This window comes from Callithrix jacchus, chromosome 5 (assembly GCF_049354715.1).
Source record: "Callithrix jacchus isolate 240 chromosome 5, calJac240_pri, whole genome shotgun sequence".
In the NCBI taxonomy this organism is placed as follows: Eukaryota; Metazoa; Chordata; class Mammalia; order Primates; family Cebidae; genus Callithrix; species Callithrix jacchus.
The window spans coordinates 74,801,091-74,822,538 of record NC_133506.1 but is presented as its reverse complement, the minus strand read 5'-3'; the positions used below and the strand labels follow the sequence as shown (position 1 = coordinate 74,822,538).

The 21,448-nt window shown below is 50.8% G+C and overlaps 2 protein-coding genes across 5 annotated transcripts; one reads left to right on the top strand and one right to left on the bottom strand.

The window, feature by feature from the left end:
• The first annotated feature begins 51 nt into the window (after positions 1 to 51).
• SLC25A35 (solute carrier family 25 member 35) lies at positions 52 to 16,998 on the top strand. 3 transcript variants are annotated; one of them, XM_054255823.2, is made up of 5 exons: positions 52 to 983; positions 2,131 to 2,196; positions 3,232 to 3,384; positions 3,747 to 3,881; positions 16,207 to 16,998. In XM_054255823.2, the coding sequence occupies exons 1-5, from the start codon at positions 609 to 611 to the stop codon at positions 16,276 to 16,278; spliced, it is 801 nt and encodes a 266-aa protein (XP_054111798.1). In that variant the 5' UTR covers positions 52 to 608; the 3' UTR covers positions 16,279 to 16,998. The 3 variants fall into 3 exon arrangements, with proteins under 3 accessions (XP_054111798.1, XP_035155885.1, XP_035155886.1); XM_035299994.3 differs by lacking the exon at positions 16,207 to 16,998 and adding an exon at positions 4,046 to 6,880; XM_035299995.3 differs by lacking the exons at positions 3,232 to 3,384; positions 16,207 to 16,998 and adding an exon at positions 4,046 to 6,880.
• Positions 4,606 to 5,980, bottom strand: RANGRF (RAN guanine nucleotide release factor). 2 transcript variants are annotated; one of them, XM_002747930.7, is made up of 5 exons: positions 5,797 to 5,980; positions 5,590 to 5,706; positions 5,276 to 5,432; positions 5,079 to 5,186; positions 4,606 to 4,878 (listed from the first exon to the last, which is right to left on the bottom strand). In XM_002747930.7, the coding sequence occupies exons 1-4, from the start codon at positions 5,871 to 5,873 to the stop codon at positions 5,097 to 5,099; spliced, it is 441 nt and encodes a 146-aa protein (XP_002747976.1). In that variant the 5' UTR covers positions 5,874 to 5,980; the 3' UTR covers positions 4,606 to 4,878; positions 5,079 to 5,096. The 2 variants fall into 2 exon arrangements, with proteins under 2 accessions (XP_002747976.1, XP_035155887.1); XM_035299996.3 differs by having other exon boundaries at positions 5,101 to 5,186.
• Positions 16,999 to 21,448: the final 4,450 nt, after the last annotated feature.

The following is a 21,448-nucleotide window of genomic DNA, read 5'->3' as shown; positions in this document are numbered from 1 at the left end:
ATTGGCCCGCGCTCCAGTGGCTGGAGTGTGGCGACCCGACCTCCGCAGGTTACTCTTGGTTGAAGCTGCTACAACCTCCGGTGGCTTCCTGGAGACGCTCATGCCTGGCCAGGGTCCCGACTTCTTTCTCGGATCCAGATCTCGTTGCTGTCTCGAGGAAATCACCGGCTCTTCTCCCGGATCCTTTTCTTCTCTAACCTGCTGGCTTTCTTTCTCCTGCCTCTCTGGCTTCCATCTCCCAACTCCGCGGTTCCCTCCTCTACTCCCCTGCCCCCGTCGCCCACCATCCTGAGCCATCCCACCTGCAGCCTTCTGTCTTTTGCTCCTCCTTGACCTTAGATCCCTTGACAAGGAGGGCTCTGCTATAGCCTCACCAGAGTCTCCCAAATTTTTCCCTCTTCCCTCTTTGCCAGCTCCTGACTCACAGATCCCAGCTGACGTTTGACCACTTGACATTTGACCCTGAAACCCTTGATTGAAAACCTAAATTCTTACCTTCTGCAACCTGTACTGCTGAAAGAGGTCTTCCCTTGTCTTCCAACCCCTCTTTCTGCCACCCATCTTGACCTTCTTACTCTTGGACTAGTTCCTGCTATAGCTATCCCACCATGGACTTCTTGATGAGTGGCCTGGCAGCCTGCGGCGCCTGTGTATTCACCAATCCCCTTGAGGTGGTGAAGACCAGGATGCAGTTGCAGGGAGAACTGAAGGCCCCTGGCACATACCAGCGGCACTACCGAAATGTCTTCCATGCCTTCATCACCATCGGCAAGGTGGATGGCCTGGCCGCCCTGCAGAAAGGCCTGGCCCCTGCCCTCATATACCAGTTCCTGATGAATGGCATCCGACTGGGCACCTATGGGATGGCTGAGGCTGGGGGCTACCTGCACACAGCTGAAGGCGCCCACAGTCCTGCCCGCAGTGCAGCAGCTGGGGCCATGGCTGGGGTCATGGGAGCCTACTTGGGGAGCCCCATCTACATGGTAAGAAGAGGGCTCTTGCCTGGGACCTTCAGGGCAGATCCTTTGGTGTAGGATAGGAACTTGGTCTTTCCCAGGGGCATAGGTGGCAGGGTGCTGCTCCACTGCAATCAGGGAAAGGCATCAGGAAAGTGCTGGTAGGCTCTGGAGTCTTCTGATCTGCCCTATATACAGCCATCTGATGGACATAATTGAATGTATTGATTAAGATTGTGGGCTTTGGAATCAGCCTTTCTGAAACTAAAATCCTGGCTTTGAAAATTACTAACTGTTGAGCTTCTGTTGCCACATCTGTAAAATGGTGATTATTGTAGTGCCCTTTTTGTGTGATTATTGGGAGGACTGAGGGAGACAAATGAGGTATACATGAAAGCACTAGTGGGAATCCTGGCAGATAGTAAGCATTTGGTAGCATTGCTTTTATTATTATGTCTTGATGTTGAGGTTGGATTTGTGTGGGGAGGATAAGGAATTTAAATAACATACATCAGAGAGTGTAGGGATTAGGAAGATCCTGGGCATCACAGAATTACAATCTCACCGTCTGCCCCTTTGAGTTGTCTGGCATAAGGCTGCTAAGACTAGGCCCTGCTCAGTGCTCCTAAGAGCAAAAGAGCAGTAGTCTGTTCTGTAGCAGAAGCAGTCTGGTCTCATTCTCAGGGTGTGAGTTTCAGGGACAGTGGTCTCTCCAAGGTCAGCCAGTCACCCCTATGGGGATTGGAGAATAAAGTGCAAGTTTTGCCCAGAGTCTGATGGGTAGCCTGATAGAAGTGGTGGCTAGAGATCCAGCCTGGGAATGAGCTGGTATGAGAGGCTGGACACCCAGGTCTTGCCTAACAGGAACAGTCTTAGAGGAAATATTACCACTCTCCAACCACTCCACCCCCACTGCTAGCCCCAAGGGAAGGAGAATATGGAGGGGGTGGGGTGTCTTGCAATGCTGGGAGATCCATCCTCCCGGAGCTGGAGCCAAGAGACAGAGTCTCATGACCAATTTGTTAAGTGGGAACAACAATCATTATCAGATTAAAAGGATATTCATTGCTGAACACCCTAGAGGAAGTGTAAGGGGGTCAGACATTTGGGTCTAAGGTAGGAGGATGGCCACCTACCTCCTATCTTAAAGGCTATGATACTCTCTTGTTCCCAGGTGAAGACACATCTGCAGGCACAGGCAGCCTCAGAAATTGCTGTAGGGCACCAGTATAAGCATCAGGTGAGGGTTTCCAAGTCTGCCAAAGCCCCTGACCATCCTCTCTCTTCCCCCTCTAGCATTCTGCCTGCACCCACAGCTCCAGCCTCAGCCACTGCTCTGCCCAACCCATCAGTTCCATCCCATTTTGCCCCTGGAGCCTACTCAGACCCTCTTTCCTTTTCTTTAGACGGAGTCTCTCTGTTGTCCAGGGTGAAGTGCAGTGGCAAGATCTCAGCTCACTGAAACCTTCACCTCCTGGGTTCAAGGGATTCTGCCTCAGCCTCCCAAGTAGCTAGGACTGTAGATGTGCACCACCATGCCCAGCTACTTCTTTTCTTTTCTTTTTTTTGAGGCAGAGTCTCTGGCACCTAAGCTGAAGTGTGGTGGTGCAATCATGGCTCACTGCAGCCTCGGCTCACTGCAACCTCCACCTCCCGGGTTCAAGCGATTCTCCTGCCTCAGCCTCCTGAGTAGCTGGGATTACAGGCGCACACCAGCACACCTGGCTAATTTTTGTATTTTTAGTAGAGATGGAGTTTCACCATGTTTGTCAGGCTGGTCTCGAACTCCTGACCTCAGGTGATCTGCCAACCTCGGCCTCCCAAACTGCTGCGATTACAGGTGTGAGCCATCGCGCCCGGCAATTTCTGTATTTTTAATAGAGATGGGGTTTCACAAGTTGGCCAGGCTGGTCTCAAACTCCTGACCTCAGGTGATCCACCTGCCTTGGCCTTCCAAAGTGCTGGGATTACAGGAGCGAGCCACCGTACCTGGTGCCTCTTTCCAATATGTACTCCAGTTCCTCTAATTTCCTGCCCATTTCTCCTGACCTGTGAATGTCCTCACTTCCATACATCCCGCCCCAGTTCTTGGGTGGCCAGGGAGGAACAATGGGGTGGCTAGACAACCAAGGGCCCACATTCTGGCTCTAAGCCCACATTGAACTGTTGTCTAGACACCAGGTTCCTGTTAAGGACCCATCCTTGGCAGTGTTTGGAGGTGGCAGCCCCTGATACTGGGGTGACTGAACCCCACCCCCGGTCTTCCCCACACTAGGGCATGTTTCAAGCGCTAACCAAGATTGGCCAGAAACATGGTCTGGTGGGGTTGTGGCGTGGGGCTCTGGGCGGCCTGCCCCGAGTTATCATCGGTTCCTCCACCCAGCTGTGCACCTTCTCATCCACCAAGGACCTCCTGAGCCAGTGGGAGGTACTGCCTGGGAAATGGGTGGGTCTGTTTCGGGAAGGGGAGAATGGGAGGGCAAGCTGCACTGGGCCCTGGAGGGGATGGTGCCCAACATTCAAAGATGAGGGAGTGGCAGGAGGACTTGGAGGTCACTGACTCTAATTTAGACCCTTCCCGAAGTTCTCTTGTCACTTCCTCCCAGAAGGGGTACCTGAGCCTTCAGGGCACCCTGGCCTTCCTCCTTCTCAGTGTTTTTGCACTGTTGTAACTGGTGCAGTGGAAGCTCCCTGAGTTACCAGCATCTGTGTCCACAGGGCAGGGACTGTCCTGTCCTTGGGGTGGAATGGTTGGCTGATTGACAATGCTCTTCCTCTCCACCCCCTTAGATCTTTCCTCCCCAGAGCTGGAAATTGGCTCTGGTGGCTGCCATGGTGAGTGGCATTGCAGTGGTTTTGGCCATGGCACCCTTTGATGTGGCCTGCACAAGGCTCTACAACCAGCCCACAAATGCACAAGGCAAGGTAAGGAAGTGTTCTGGGAGGCAGGCAGGGAAGCAGGGGATGGGGGAGGCAGATTGAGGGTGCAGGTGGGATAGCCTAAAATGCAGCCTGCAGAGGCGTGGCCTCTGACGGGCTCTGACAAACTCCTTCTCTGTGCTCTCCCTCCCTCTCTGACGTGCTCTCAGGGCCTCATGTACCGGGGGATACTGGATGCTCTGCTGCAGACAGCTCGGACCGAGGGCATTTTTGGCATGTACAAGGGTATAGGTGCCTCCTACTTCCGCCTTGGCCCCCACACCATCCTCTCCCTTTTCTTCTGGGACCAGCTGCGCTCCCTCTATTACACATATGCTAAATAACAGCCTCTCCCACACTCCACCACATCAGCACTCCTTGGCCACTTGTGCCTCCACCACTATGTCCTGGTAACTACTGATTAGGTGACCTTTCATCCATCCATGGGGGATAGCCAACCCCACTCCCCATCTGTTCTCAGGGTTCAATCACAAGATGAGTTTTCCTCCTTTCCTTGGGTGTTGCTTTAAACCTTCCCTACCCGTGCCCTGTACACTTCACACCCCTCTCTCAGGACTGAGCCAGTCATTCCAAAGTGTATTTCCTCCCTCTCTCCACTGCCACCCTTGGGTCCCTCCTGCTCCCATGCACAGCTTTAAACTCCCTCCAAAACAAAAGGGAATTGGGGGGACCCAGGCGTCCTGTTAGAGTCAAAGGCACAGAGATTATGTTGATTATAAAGCAAGTTTATTCTGAAAAGGGATTGTCTTGTTTATGCACAGGGAAGAAATAAGAGGAACCCAGATATTAAACCTCTTTTCCCCCTCACAGAACCAAGTCCCCAAGTCCTCAGCAACATTGTGCAGTGCTTCATCGCCTTTACTGGGGACCAAAGATGTTGGGATCATGAAGGGTCAGACTGGTCACCAGCTGTTCAAATTCACCCCGGCTCCAGGGTGGAGGTGACAGATTTTCAGGGCCAAGAGATGACCTGTTGTCAGCGCTTGGGGTGGGGAAACAGATAGAGAGAGAACATCATCCAGTCCTGAGGTTTGGAAATTGCCAATTCCTGTTCCCCAGAGGACCTGAGTATCAGTGTCCCCAAACCTCTGGCCCATTCCTGCTTCCTTGGAGAACCCCACCAGTGAGTCTCCCTGTTCTGTCCCTCCCAGCCCGATCCTCCTGGAACCCAGTCATGAACACCTGCCCATTCCTTCCTCCTTACGGGGGCTGATTGAAGGTGAGCAGGAGATCAGTCTGGTATTGGGGCAGCCGCAGCAAGGCCTGATGTAGTGTCACATCCTTTGCTACCTAAGGGCATGAGAGTCAGGATGCTTACCTGGATCTCTGGTGCCACCCCCCTCGCCCATCCAGGACATTGCACACTCCCGAGCTCTCACCTGCTGGTTTTCCTTAGCTACCTGCTGCTTGCCAGAGAGGACCCAGGCTTCTTGACAGCAGCCCCTCAGGGCCAGATTCTCCAAACTGAGAGGTTGAACAGACTCCACATGGACAGCCCTAGCCCCCTGCACACCACCAACATCCTCAAAGTGGTACCTGGAGTGGGAAGCAGGGTCAGGAAGGGACATCTCTGGCCGCCTCCCCGGGAGCATCTTCGCTCCCTGCCCCCGCCCAGATTAACCGTTGACCGCGGGCCGTGCTCACTGCCCCGGCTCCGGCCCTGCCATTGGCCAGCCCGGGGCCCTTCCCTCACCGCGCAGCCGCTTCACCCCGCACGTGGGCCTGCAGCTCGAGAAGTTCCACAATCAGGCTCTGGTCCGTTACGGGATGGCAGAAAACTTCTTGATTGTCCGGGACCGGTCGGAGGTCACTGGAGTGAGGCGAGGCCGACCCTGGTTGACCCCGGTCTCTTCCCACAACCCACCCAGTCAGCTGCCCCTGGGCGCCCTGGCCTTCTCACCTTACGTCAATGGCCCCGGTGGGAAGGATGGCGGAAAAGGCGCCCCCGAACAGCGGGCAGTCTCTCGTGGGCTCCATGGACCTGAGGCTAGGTTATGGGCATTCGAAAGGTTTAAAAGAAGCCCACGTTTTGTCACGTGGCATCGGCTCCCTGGGTTTCGCAGCGGCCCCCTCCACCCGGGTCTGGCTTAGCTCCCGGACCCTTTAAGGTTTGACTCCGCCCCGCGCTCGCTCTGGCCAATCGGTGCCGGGGACCTGGGGGCGGGGCTCAGCGGCGTTGCTCTAGAAGCCGCAGTCTTTGGAGGGCGCCAGGCAGGACCGTCGGGTCTGGCTCGGGGTTTGAACCTCGGGTTGGTGGTCACTAGCGTGCTCCCGCCAGCCTCCTCTTGACTGATTGGTTGATTGACATGGTCTCACTGTCGCCCAGGCTGGAACGCAGTGGCACGATCACTACTCACTGCAGTCTCCACCTCTAGGACTCAACTCTCCAGGACTCAAGCGATACTCCTGCCTCAGCCTCCCGAGTAGCTCCTGCTCCCGTCACCAGGCCCCGCTAAATTTTTAATTATTTGTAGAGACGGGGTGGGGGATGTCTCCCTATCTTGCCCAGGCTGGTCTCAAACTCCTGGGCTCAAGCGATTCTTCCGCCTCTGCTTCCCTAAGTGCTGGAATTACAGGCAAGAGCCACCGTGCCTGGCCTCCTCCTTTTCAAGCGGTCACACCTTCAAGAAGGTCGGCTGAGGCCCTCCTGAGGGGCAGATGCTTGTCAAAGGGTCCAACGTCTAGGTAGGGTCTTTTGAGTCAGGAAAGAATAGTTTCACAGTGTTCTGGGCCTCTGAACGAGGAATGAGCTGCCACCCAGACCGCTAAATCACAGATCCGATGCTGGGAATTAGGGGAACAATGGGTCCAGGTTAGGATGCTGGTCTCACACCTTCCTGAAAGTGAGACCCAATCTGGGTATTAGAAATCTAATACCCCTCAAATCTTTGCTTTGGGAATGATTCCGGACAGGTGCAACCCTACACCCAGCTCCGCATACCTGTGCAGAAGTACAGATTAAATGCTCTTTTGTTTTTCTTTTACAGATTTGTTGTGTTGTTTTTTGTTAATCAATGAGAGCTTGTTATGTTGCTCAGGTTGGCCTTGAACTCATGACCTCGCCTCCTCAAGCTCCAGGACAGCTGGCTGGAGCCACCGCGGCCCCCGGTCTAGGGCCTGATTTGTTGTGTTCTTAAAGCTTTAGTTTCACTATATCCTTCCAGTTAATTTCTCTATTCAAAAAAAAAAATTTCTCTATTCATCTTTGATCCCCAGCACCTGGCACAGTGTTTGGAGTGTAATAGACCTAATACATATTGTTGAGTGATTGAATAAAACTCAGTGCAGGTGTCTGGAACCCAGGAGATCACCCGTACCCTCATGGATTCTAGATGTCACCTATGTCCCAGCCAAGAACTGGGCAAGAGGATTCTGATCTTGAGGGTTCCAAGTGCTGACCATACCTCTGGACCCTAATGATTGAGTGAAATGAAGCCAAAGGGCACATATTTATTGGTCTCTTACCTTGCCAGGCCCTACGTGAAGGGCTGGAGAAGCAAAGACATTTAGGACACAGCTCCTGATGCCTCACTAAAGGTGTAAAAGGAACATTGGAGCACACTTTGAGTCTTTTTTTGTTTTTTGAGAGGCGTTTCACTGTTGCCAGGGCTAGACTGTAGTGGTACAGTTGTAGCTCACTGCAGCCCTAACCTTGTGGGCTCAAGCCATCCTCCTGCCTCAGCCTCCTGAGTAGCTAGGACTACAGACACACACCACCATGCTTAAGTAATTTTTTTTTTTTTTTTTTTTTAAGAGATGGAGTCTCACTGTGTTGCCCAGGCTGGTCTTGGACTTCTGGTCTCAAGAGATTCTCCTGCCTTGGCCTCCCAAAGTTCTGGGATTACAAACATGAGCCATCATGCCTGGCCCACACTTTGAGTCTTAAAGGTTGACTCAGAGAATTCAGTAGGACATCCTAGGGGTATTCTAGCCAGGGGGAACATCAGGAGCAGACACTTGGAGATGAGAGGAAATGTTTTAAGGAAAGCAAGTGTATCGGTTTGGCAAGGGAGGGTAAGATGGGAATGGGTGGCAGGGAGCTGCAAAATAGGGATGCAGGGTTTCTGTAGTGAACACTGAGGAGCTTGACTCCTCATTTCTTACTACAGCTATCGGACTTCTGAGTCTCATTTTCTCATCTCTAAAATGCTGTTGGGGGTCAGGCGCCATAGTAAGGCCTGTAATCCCAGCACTTTGGGAGGCCAAGGTGGGCGGATCACGTGAGGTCAGGAGTTCGAGACTAGCCTGGTCAACATGACGAAACCCCATCTCTACTAAAAATGCAAAAATTAGCCATGCATGGTGGCAGGCGCCTGTAATCCCAGCTACTAGGGAAGCTAAGGCAAGAAAATCACTCGAACCCAAGAGGCAGAGGCTGCAATGAGCCAAGGTTGGGCCACTGCACTCCAGCTTGGGCAACAGAGCAAGATTCCATCTCAAAAATGAAATAAAATAAAATGCTGTTAGGAAGAAATGAGATAATGTATGTAGTTGAGTCTGAACCTATTTCTGGATAAAGAGAGTGGAATATGTTTGCTGTCTGAGGAATTTGAAAGAGCAGGGGCATTACAGGCTCCAGAGGGAGAGAAGGAACCCAGCCATGGGAAACAAAAGGAGCCAGGTCAGAGGGGTCCACCCCATGCTGCTTCTCTGGGATGAGTAACAGCTCTCTGTCCCTCCCTTCACATTCCTGCCAGCCTGCTTTCCACCCCCATTCCCCACCAGGGGCGATACCAGCTCTGGCTGCTTTGGGACCAGTCAAGCAGGTGGAGTCCTTGGAAAGGGACCTACAAGGACATAGATGTTAACAGGGTCCCTGCACTGGCCATAAGGGGGTGTGGAGGCGTATTACATGGGTCCAGAGGAGGTCACACTAGGTCAGGGAGACTGAGAAAAAAGCACCCCCAACTTAGTCATTTTGGGTATCTGGCATGTCTGTATTCTGTCATGACCCCTGTGCAGCTGGGGACTCCTGGCCTTCCATAATTCTGTGGGTTCTTGGCGGAGGGGTTAGACGGGCTCTTCCCAGTGGTAGGAAATAGAAGTGACAGAGTGCTCAGCCAGACCGCCTCTGGATGAATGGGGTGGAAGGCTACCCTCACTTAGCAAATTCCCATGCTTGGCTCCAGTTCCCCTTCTCCCTTCACCTCTTTTTTGGTGCCCATCACTTCTGCTGGCCCTACCCACTGTTGACTCCCTCAAGTGTTCAAATTTGAACTTCCCAAGGGACAGGATCTAATTGGGTCAATGAGTTGTCATTCAATCTGAAAGTACCTATTTGGCAGGCTCTCCTGCCTGGCCACTCCTCAGGCCACCACCCAGACACAAGGGAGATCTCTGGTCCAGCTGGCTGCAGCTAGGATGATGAGTATCAGGGAACAAATCTCAGTAGAGAGATGGCCAGCAGCCACTTTTCTCAGGAGAATGACAGGGGATGACTGGTTGTCAGCACACTGGTTGCAAGTAGGCCTGCAACTGACTGATTCTGTACACCTGGGACTTTCCCTTATCCAGTGCCCTGCATGCAATTGATGCAGTTGTTTGCTTTGGAGACAAGAGTCCCAGAGACTCTCCCCTTTAGAGCAACAAAAGATGGACTCAGAGAGACGACACAATACCCAAAGTCAAGCATCCCTTTGAGGACAGGTAGGGCAATGAGTGTTTCTATTAAGCAGGGGTTTGCATCTTTTTTTCTACCGTGGACTGCTTTGGCAATTTTGTGAAGCCCGTGATCACCTATTCGGCATAATGTTATTGTTATTTTTATTCTCACTTATTTTGAGACAGGCTGTCATTCTGTCATCCAGGCTGGAGTGCAGTGGCACAATAATGGCTTACTACAGCCTCAACCTCCTGAGCTCAAGCCATTCTCCTGCCTCAGCCTCTCAAAGAGATTACAGGCATGGGCCAGGTGCTATGGCTCACGCCTGTAATCCTAGCATTTTGGGAGGCCGAGGTGGGCAGATTGCTTGAGCTCAGGAGTTCAAGACCAACCTAGACAACAAAGTGAGACCCTGTCTCTATTAAAAAAAAAAAAAAAATTAGCTGGGCATGGTGGCACATGCCTGTAGTGCCAGCTACTTGGGAGGCCAAGGTGGGAGGATGGGAGGCAGAGGTTGTAGTGAGCCAAGATCACACCACTGCACTCCAGCCTGGTTGACAGAGCCAGACTTTTTCTCAAAAAAAACAAAAAAGAAAATTGAGGGAGGAGGAGGTGAGGCAAAAAAAATAAAAAAGAGAAAAAAAAGAAAATTAAGGCCAAGCATGGTGACTCAGCCTATAATCCCAGCACTTTGGGAGGCTGAGGCAGGCAGATCACCTGAGGCCAGGAGTTCGAGACCAGCCTTACCAACATGGTGAAACCCCATCTCTACTAAAAGTACAGAATTAACCAGGCATGATGGTGCATGCCTGTAATCCCAGCTACTGGGGAGGCTGAAGCAGGAGAATCGCTTGACCCTGGGAGGTGGAGGTTACGGTGAGCCAAGATTGTGCCATTGCACTCCAGCCTGGGTGACAAGAGCAAGACTCCATCTTTAAAAATAAATAAATAAATAAATATAAATTTTAAAAGAAAATTAAACCCAGGCTGGGCGCGGTGGCTGACACCTATAATCCCAGCACTTTGGGAGGCTGAGGTGGGTGGATCACGAAGTCAGGAGTTCAAGACCAGCCTGGGTGAGATGGTGAAAACCTGTCTCTACTAAAAATATTTTTAAAATAGCCAGGTGTGGTGGCAGGCACTTGTAATCCCAGTTACTCTGGAGGCTGAGGCCGAGAATTGCTTGAACCCGGGAGGTGGAGGTTGCAGTGAGCCAAGATCGCGTTACTGCACTGCAGCCTGGGTGACCAAGTGAGACTCCATCTCAAAAAAAAAAAAGAGGAGAAGAAAATTAAGCCCAGATATTTGATAGAGTACAAGTCTACTGCTTTGTTACCATATTAACTAGATCTAGCAGCAGCAGTTCTAATAAATATAGTAAACTAGTGAAGCACACCAATTATGGTTCAAGAGATCCACAGCCATTCCAAAGTGAGCATATCTGTAACTGCTATTGTGATGAAATAACAGGTTCTACTAACACTACTATGGTTTGTTACCTAAATTCACAGTGAAGGGACATGCTAAATTTCAGTTAAGAGGTTATGGAAAACATGGCTATATGCAATGGCTCATCCCTGTAATCCCAATACTATGGGAGGCCCAGGAGGGAGGACTGCTTGAGCCCAGGAGTTTGAGACCAGGCTGGACAACATGACAGAACCCCATCTCTACAAAAAAATATAAAAATTAGTTGGGCATGGTGACTCACACCTCCCAGCTACCAGGGAGGCTGAGGTAGGAGGATTGCTTCAGCCTGGGAACTCAAGGCTGCAGTGAGTCGGCATCATGCCACTGTACTCCAGCCTGGGTGACAGAGGGAGACTCTGTCTCAAAAAAAAAAAAGCCAATAATGGTGATATAAACCTGTGGTATCAGCTACTTGGGAGGCTGAGGTAGAAGGATGGCTTAAGCTGGAAGATTGAGGCTGTGGTGAGCCAAGATGCCACTGCACTGTAGCCTGGGTGGGAGACCCTTTCTCAAAATATATATACATATTGAAAATAAGGCCGGGCTTGGTGGCTCATGCCTGTAATTCCAGAACTTTGGGAGGCCAAGGCAGGCAGATCATGAGGTTAGAAGTTTGAGACCAGCCTGGCCAACATGGTGAAATCCCATCTCTACTAAAGATACAAAAAATTAGCTGGGAGTGGCAGTGCACACCAGTAATCCCACCTACTCGGGAGGCTGAGGCAGAGAATCACTTAAACTCAGGAGGTGAAGGTTACAGTGAGCCAAGATCACACCGTTGCACTTCATCCAGCCTGGGTGACAGGGTGAGACTCCGTCTCAAAAAAGAAAAGAAAAGAAAGATGGGCTGGGTGCGGTGGCTCACACCTGTAATCCTAGCACTTTGGGAGGCTGAAGTGGGTGGATCACTTGAGGTCAGGAGTTTGAGACCAGCCTGACCAACATGAAGAAACCCTATCTCTACTAAAAATAAAAATTTAGCTGGGTGTGGTGGCATGCACCTGTAACCCCAGCTACCTGGGAGGCCGAGGCAGGAGAATTGCTTGAACCAAGAGGCAGAGATTGCAGTGAGCCGAGATCATGCCATTGCACTCCAGCCTGGGCGACAAGAGCAAAACTCCATCTCAATAAAAAAAGACAGAAAAGAAAGATGAAATTTTTATCTAAGTTCATTAACTAGAGGCAGTTAGCCAGGCGTGATGGTATTTTGTATATTTAGTCCTGTACTAGGCTCTAGGGGAGGGCCTAAAAGTGGTAAAACATGGCGCTTCTTTCTGGGCCTTCAGCCTGCAGGGAGAGCTAGGGCATGCTACAGTTCATTTCCTCTAAGTAGGTCTAGTTGGTGGCCCTACTTAGTCCCCAGCTGAGAAACCTGTCTTGGGAAGATGCTTAGGATCGTGTGGCAATCAGTGGTAGCCACAGCAGATTAATACACAAAGGCCTGCTCTAATGAAGTTAGTGTCTGAGGAAGACCAGTGTGCTCTTGTGTTTGGGACAATTCTGTACCTGTCACCCAGTCCTTTCCCTGGAAATTTTCAGCTCCATATCCCATCATTTTCCCTTTACAGTCTTTTTTTTTTTTTTCTTTTTTGAGACAGAGTCTTGCTCTGTCACCCAGGCTGCAGTGCATTGGTGTGATCTTGGTTCACTACAAGCTCCACCCTCCGGGTTCAAGGGATTCTCCTGCCTCAGCCTCCTGAGTAGCTGGGATACAGGCTTGTTTCACCACTTCTGGATAATTTTTGTATTTTTAGCAGAGATGGGGGTTTCACCATGTTGGCCAGGTTGGTCTCGAACTCCTGACTTCAGGTGATCCACCTGCTTTAACCTCCCAAATGCTGGGATTACAGGCATGAGCCACTGCGCCCTGCTGTTTTCCCCTTATAGTCTGTGTGCTAGGCATTCTGAACTTTCTTCAGTCTGTTGACTGAGTCAACCTCTTTCATGCCTCTGGGCATTTGCACATGTGCTGCCCTCTGCCTAGAACTTTCTTTCCCCCTCCTTCCCTGGCTAGCTTATCCTCAGATCTCCAGAAAACATTTCTGGATTAACCGCTGGCTCCTGTGCGGCTATGCTCCTGTCACCACTGCAGGCACCTCAGGGTATAATGCACTAAGCACCAGGAGGGAGGGATCCATGTTCATCTTTTCACCATCAACTTCCCACTGACTTGTACAGGCCTTCTCTGACCTGTATTTGTTAAGAGATAGGTTATTTAGCAATTAGGCCCTGTTACAAGATGTTGTACAATAAAGAACTTGACTGGGCTAGGCACAGTGGATCAGCCTGTAATCGCAACATTTTGGGAGATTAAGGTGGGAGGATCACTTGAGCCCAGGAATTGGAGACCAGCCTGAGCAATGTCGCCACACTCCATCTCAACAAAAAATTTAAAGAATTAGCTGGGCATGGCGGTATGCACACCTGTAGTCCCAGGGAAGATGAAGCAGGAGGACCGCTTGAGTCCAGGATGAACTATGATTACACCACTGCACTCCAGCCTGGGTGACAGAACAAGACTCTGTCTCTTTTTATTTTATTGTATTGTATTTTATTATTTTTTATTTTTAGCACCACATGCAGCCACACTGGACAGAACTGGGCAGGGCCTCACAGGCAAGACACTATCTCTTAAAAAAAAAAAAAAAAAGGCAAGGCACAGTGGGTAATCCCAGCACTTTGGGAAGTCTAGGCGGGTGGATCACCTGAGATCAGGAGTTCGAGACCAGCTTGGCCAACGTTGTGAAACCCCATCTTTACTAAAAACATAATTTAGCCAGGCACGGTGGTGGGTACCTGTAATCCCAGCTACTAGGGAGGCTAAGGCAGGAGAATGGCTTGAACCTGGAAGGTGAAGGTTGCAGTGAGCTGAACCTGGGTGACACAGAGTGAGACCTTGTCTCAAAAAAAAAAAAAAGGCTGGGTGTGGTGGCTCACACCTGTAATCCCAACACTTTGGGAGGTCAAGGCGGGTGGGATCAGATGGGGTCAGGAGTTCAAGACCAGCCTGGTCAATATGGTGAAACCCTGTCTCTACTAAAAACACAAAAATTAGCTGAGTGTTGTGGTATGTGCCTGTAGTCCCAGCTACTTGAGAGCCTGAGGCAGAAGAATCCCTTGAACACAGACCCGGGAGGCGGAGGTTGCAGTGAGCAGAGATCTTGCAGCTGCACTCCAGCCTGGGTGACAGAGCAAGACTCTGTCTCAAAGAAAACAAACAAAAACACCTAATTGGCCTTTGTACCTTTTTCCTGAAAAACTCTAAATCTGTGGAATTTCCCATTGTTGGAGTTCTTTATTATTCATGATAGGCCCTAATAGTTTATCCTAATGATGGGACTGGTGGTGGCCCCTACACAGTTTATGCTAAGTATATGAATCAGAATGGGGGAGGGCCATGCCAGAAAGATCAACCATGATTAGAGGATTGGAGCTTTGGCCCAGTTGATATCAGCCCAATAAAACCCCAGTAGGAATTCTGGACACTGAAGTTCAGTGTCCAGAATTCCTACTGGGGTTTTATTGGGTTGCTGGTTGGTGAACACATTGATGTGCCAGTAGGTGCTGTGCCCTGACTCCCCAGGAGTCCCCATGGAAGCTTAGATTCTGGGACCTGTTCCAACCTTGCCTATGCATATTCTTTTTTTTTTGATACGGAGTCTTACTCCATTGCCCAGGCTGGAGTGCAATGGTGCGATCTTGGTTCACTGCAGCCTCCACCTCCTGGGTGCAAGTGATTCTCTTGCCTCAGCCTCCTGAGTAGCTGGGATTACAGGCACGCACCACTATGTCTGGCTAATTTTTGTATTTTTAGTAGAGACACAGTTTTGCCATGTTTGCCCAAGCTGGTCTCAAACTCCTGACCTCAAGTGACCTGCCTGCCTCGGCCTCCCAAAGTGCTGGGATTACAGGCATGAGCCACCATACCCAGCCACCTATTCATATTCTTTATAATAAAACCACAATACCGGCTGGGCTCGGTGGCTCACACCTGTAATTCTAGCACTTTGGGAGGCCAAGGCAGGCAGATCATTTGAGGTCAGGAGTAATCCCAACACTTTGGGAGGTTAAGGTAGGAGGTACTGAACTATCTTAGGAGGTAACTCCTGAGGTCAGGAGTTCGAGACCAGCCTGGGCAACATGGTGAAACTCGGTCTCTACTAAAATACAAAAAATTAGCCGGGCATGGCGGCGTGCACCTGTAGTCCCAGCTACACAGAAGGCTGAGGCAGGAGAATCACTTGAACCCAAGAGGCGGAGATTGCAATGAGCCGAGATCACGCTACTGCACTCCAGCCTGGGCAACAGAGCGAGACTGTCTTAAAAAAAAAACACACACAGGCTGGGCGCGGTGGCTCACGCCTATAATACCAGCACTTTGGGAGGCCGAGGCGGGTGGATCACAAGGTCAAGAGATCGAGACCATCCTGGTCAACAAGGTGAAACCCCGTCTCTACTAAAAATACAAAAATTAGCTGGGCATGGTGGCGCACGCCTGTAGTCCCAGCTACTCAGGAGGCTGAGGCAGGAGAATTGCTTGAACCCAGGAGGCGGAGGTTGTGGTAAGCCACGATTGTGCCATTGTACTCCAGTCTGGGTAACAACAGCGAAACTCCATCTCAAAAAAAACAAAAACAAAAACAAAAACAAAACCCACAATACCACAATCATAAGTCTAGTACTTCTCTGAGTTCTGTGAGCCCTTCTAGTGAATTCTTGAACCTGTGGGGATTGTGGGAACTTCTGAATATATAGCCAGTCGGCCAAACTGTGGCTGACTCTGGGACCCCTAAGATATGCGGCTAGTGTCTGAAGTGAGGGCAGTCTGTGGAAGACTCAGACCATTACTTGTGGGATCTGACACTAACTCCGGTGGCCAGCACCAAACTTGTACAGTGCATGTGGAGGGATGAGAGTCTGCGCCAAGCTGTTGCGGTTAGGAGAAGGAGAGATGAAGCCAGATGAGTGACGCGGAAGGGAAACAATAATATGGGGGGCAATGCACAAGGTGGAGGGGAAAGATGAAGAGTGAGTTCCAAGATGGAAGCCTGACCAAGAAGAATGGAGACACCAATGACAGAAAGAGAGAGTTGGAGGGTTTGGCTGTAATTAGGGCAAAGAGGAGAGAGGGCCTTTGTTCTTTGCTGCTAAGTCACAAGATTAAGCATTCTACCCTCTGTCCCCTAGCTCACAACAATGGAGTCCAACTCCTCTGATTCTGTCATTCATCCTTTTCAGCATAGGATCATCAGTGCCAGTGCAGCGGTGACCACCATCCACATGCCAGTGCTCCGTAACATTTCTCCCTAAGGACCCCATGCCTGGAGCCGGCTAATAGCACACGGACCCACCACCTTCCTGACGGGTGACATATTCCTCCAACTGGATTCTGGCAACCTTTAGTTTTTACTTCTCCACAGACACATGCTCTCCTGCGTCTCATGCCTGTCTCTCAACACACATTCTAGAAGCGGGATGAGGAAGCAATTTGGACACTGTCAAATGGGAGAAGTGGTGTGTGGTGACAGATAGCAACCCTGGTGGCCTGTCCTGAGTCTGGGAGAGAGCCAAGGTGGGGCTCCCATTACAGCTCTTCAGAATCCTATGGGCCCCCTGCAGAGACAGAGGCGTGACATAGACAAGGGGAGGAGGACTTTCCTCATCTACCACTGGTCTATGCAAACCTCCCCAAATGCCAAGGGAGCTGAGACGCTGCAGAAAGAGACCGAAGCCAGGCATGGTGGCTCACGCCTGTAATCCCAGCAGTTTAGGAGGCTGAGGTGGACAGATTACCTCAGGTCAGGAGTTCGAAGCCAGCCTGGCCAACGTGGTGAAACCTCATCTCTACTAAAAATATAAAGTTAGGCCAGGCGTGGTGGCTCACGCCTGTAATCCCAGCACTTTGGGAGGCTGAGGTGGGTGGATCACCTGAGGTCGGGAGTTCGATATCAGCCTGACCAACATGGAGAAACCCCGCCTCCACTAAAAATACAAATTAGCTGGGTGTGGTGGTGGGTGCCTATAATCCCAGCTACTTGGGAGGCCAAGGCAGGAGAATCACTTGAACCCAGGAAGCAGAGATTGCAGTGAACTGAGATTGTACCACTGCACTCCAGCCTGGGAAACAGAGTGAGACTCCATCTCACAGACAGAGAGAGAGACTGATGTATCCAGTTTCTCAGAAAGAAACATTTAATAGTGACTTAGAAACAGAAGACAAGTGGCTGCCAGTCAGTCACCCCTGAGTCCCAGGGCTGAAGCACCATAGGGAAGGATATACATGCTTCAGCAGGAACGTGTGGCACTACTGAAGTCAACTCCTCAGGGAAAGACACAGAATGCTATGTGAATCTACCCAAGAGCAGGATTTAAGGTCACAGTAGATAAAGTGGCAATCTTAGAGACATTCCCAGAACAAGGGTTAACCAGAGGATAACATGGCAGATCAGTATCCAAGACGGGGCGGCTTCATCCTCCACAACAAGCCAGGCTGGGATCCCTGTTCTGAAACCCAGTGGAACTGCCCCTTGCTTCATCCCTTGGAAACTCTTAGAAGGTACCATCCTTCTTGGGAGTCCACGAGGTCCCAGCCTCCAAAGCACCATATAATTTAGCTCTTTTCATCTGCTTTATTTAGCCAAGACCACTTCCTTGTAACTTCCACAGGTGAGATGTTTGGAAGTGGGAAGGGCTTCTGTACTACATTTGGCAGTGATCTAGGGGAGAGAGGAGCTGTGGTGAACAGGCCTGCTTCCTAATTCCTTCTGTTGCCTCAGATCCGTGGGCAATGGGAAGCTGCTTAACCGGTTAGACTGTTGGGTTAGTCTTGGCCATTCCTTCTCAGCCTCCTCTTTTTCTGTCGACCCCTTAAATGTTGGGCTCCCAGGCCCTGCACACTCCCCTAGATAGCCTTACCCATCCACATACCAGTGCTTCCCAAATATTCATCTCCATCCCAGACCTCTTTGTCTTTTTTTTTTTTTTTTTTTTGAGACAGAGTCTTGCTCTGTCACACAGACTGGAGTGCAATGGCCCAATTTCAGCTCACTGCAACCTCTGCCTCCCCAGTTCAAGTGATTGATTCTTCTGCCTCAGCCTCCTGAGTAGCTGGGATTATAAGCATGTGCCACCACAACCGGCTAATTTTTTTATATTTTTAGTAAAGACAGGGTTTCACCATGTTGGTCAGGCTGGTCTCGAACTCCTGATCTCACGATCTGCCTGCCTCGGCCTCCCAAAGTGCTGAGATTACAGGCGTGACCTGCCACGCCCGGTCCAACCCAGATCTCTTCTGACTCCCTCCTGGATACCTCCACTTACATGTCTCCTTGACATTTCAAACAACACATCCTAAGCAAAGCACATCATCTTCCTCCAAAACATGTCCCTATCACAGGTAATGACATTATTATCTACCCAGTGGTTCAAGCAAGAAGCATGGGCATCGTCATTGGCTCCTCTCTCCCCATCCCTCTTCCCCAACACCCAGTTCGTGTTGCTTTATTTTGTTTGTTTGAGACAAGAGTCTCGCTCTGTTGCCCAGGCTGGAGTGCGGTGGTGCGATCTTAGCTCACTGCAACCTCTAGCTCCTGGGTTCAAGCAATTCTCCTGCCTCAGCCTCCTGAGTAGCTGGTACTACAGGCATGTGCCACCACATCCAGCTAATTTTGTATTTTTAGTAGACACTAAAATGTATTTTGTATTTTTAGGGGTTTCACCATGTTGGCCAGGCTGGTCTCAAACTCTGACCTCCTGATCTGCCTGCCTCGGCCTCCCAAAGTGCTGGGTTTACAGGTGTGAGCCACCGTGTCTGGCTGTTCACGGTGATTCTGTCTCCTAATAGCCCCCGAATTCTTCCACTTCTCTTCATCTCCACTGCCACTACCCTAGTCTGGGCTAGCATTGTTTCTGCCTGAAGACTGTGTAGCTTTCTCCTCCGACTCCCATGTCCTCTCCTGCCTCCCACCTCTGCAGAGTGATTTCTCAAAAATGCAGAGCTGTTCATGTCTATCTGCTGTATAAACCCATCCAAATGGTTTCTACTACTCTTAGAATCGAGTCCAGATTCCTGTTCTGTTAGGCCTTTGATTTTACCTGTCCCGTTTCCCATTTGTATTATGCTTGATGTTCCAGACAGACTCACTCCCCTCTGTTTAGCTGCTTACCAGGCCTCTCGCCTCTGCGGCTTTGCAAAGATCCTTGTTTTTCTAGCGTGCCACCCACCTTTATGTAACAAACTGCTACTCTTCCTTCAGGTCTCAGCCCACTCCGAGAATCCTTCCCTGATCCCAAAAGTCCAGGCCACATCCCTTGCTATGCGCTCCGTGGCACCCTGGGCTTCCCCTCAATTGAAGTCCCTTGTTCCAAGTCTATATCCCTCATGTGTGCCCTCCAGGAGGAGGTCCTTGACAGTGTCGTTCCCTGAGTGACAGTATGGGCAGGGCTGTTTCACAGTGCTTTGTCTCATTCTGTAGTCGCAGGCTGCCCCTCCAGCCTGACCAGGCAGAGGGGGCTGCACAAAGCCCTTCCTGCTTGCGGGAGCATGGCCCAATGTTGCAGGCACTCTCAGTGGGCTGCCCACACAGAAAGGTTTCCTGAAGCCCCACAGGATGCCAAGACCTGGGCCCCACTGCAGCGGGTCTCAGGTCTCTACTGTCTTGCTGTTTGCTGCCCCCAAGTGTCCAATGACAGAAGTTTTATTTGTTTTCCACCACCAGAGGGTCTTACACACAGCAAGTGCTGGGAGAGCGCCGCAAGCCAGGCCCCAGGATACTGACTGTCCTGCTGCCGTGGGAGACATTCCTTCACCAGGCTCACCACTGACTGATGTCCACCCCGCTTCTTTCCAGCCTTTCTCCATTATCCATGTTCTGGTTTGGGCAGTGTCCCAGACACAGTTCAGAGGGAAGCCCATTGGTTGGCTGGCCTATTGGAGAGCAGAGGATGCCCTGGCTGGGAGCCTCTCTAAAACAGGTGGCCCCCACCAGGCGATCCCATCTGGATGCTCTCACCCACACTCCTCCTCTGTGCTTAGCCCCTGCCTGCTGCTTCCCCGGCCAGTAGTGCTCCTTCCAGCAACTGAGGATAACAGTAACATATGCTTAGTTCAGTGTTGTGTCTTTTTCTGTGCAACTGAAGGACCCTGGTGGCTGCTAGACAGATGTTAAATTAAGAAAGAAAAGACACTAGGCCGGGTGCGGTGGCTCACGCCTATAATCCCAGCACTTTGGGAGGCCAAGGCGGGTGGATCACAAGGTCAAGAGATCGAGACCATCCTGGTCAACCTGGTGAAACCCCGTCTCTACTAAAAATACAAAAATTAGCTGGGCATGGTGGTGCGCGCCTGTAGTCCCAGCTACTGGGGAGGCTGAGGCAGATTGCTTGAACCCAGGAGGCGGAGGTTGTGATGAGCCGAGATCGTGCCATTGTACTCCAGTCTGGGTAACAACAGTGAAGCTCCGTCTCAAAAGAAAAGAAAAGACACTTACTGATTCTCCCTGCCTTTCCACTTACACAGGGCCAATCTCCTTCATTTGACCTGATAACAAGAATTCATGACTTTGAATGATTGGACGAATCAGGTAGAAAGGGAAAATGCTTGGCCGGGCGTGGTGGCTCACGCCTATAATCGGAGCACTGTTTGAGGCTGAGGCAGGCAAATCACTTCAGGTCATGAGTTTGAGACCAGCCTGGCCAACATGGTGAAACCCTGTCTCTGCTAAAATTACAAAAATTAGCTGGGCATGGTGGCTTGTACCTGTAGTCCCAGCTACTCAGAAGGCTGAGGTGGGAGGATCACTTGAACCTGGGAGGTGGAGGCTGCAGCCAGCCGAGATGGCACCTCTGTACTCTAGCCTGGGTGACAGTACGACTCCATCTCAAGAAACAAACAAAAAAACCACAGAAGTTCATTTCCTACACTCAAAACATTCAGTGTTATCTTGTCTTCATGGCACTCCTCAGTGCTGGAAGAACCAGTCTCCTTTTATTTATTTTTTTTTTTTTGAGAGGGAGTCTCACTCTGTTGCCCAGGCTGGAGTGCAGTGGTGCAATCTGGGCTCACTGCAACCTCTGCCTCCTGGGTTTAAGTGATTCTTCTGCCTCGGCTTCCCAAAGAGCTGGGACTACAGGTGCGCACTGCCATGCCTGGCTAATTTTTGCATATTTAGTAGAAACAGGGTTTCACCATATTGGCCAAGCTGGTCTGGAACTCCTGACCTTGTGATCTACCTGCCTTGGCCTCCTTTTATCTTTTTTTCCTGAGACAGGGTCTTGCTCTGTTGCCCAGGCTGGAGTGCAGTGGTACAATCACAGTTTACTGCAGCTTCAACCACCTGGGCTCAAGGGATTCTCCCACCTCACCCTCCCAAGTCATTTCCTCTTATCTTGTTGCTCTGTATGGTGCCAATTCCCAAAGTTACTTCAGTTTGGCTGCTGGACTTCCAGCTGCAATGTCTGCATTCCAGACAACAGGAAGCAA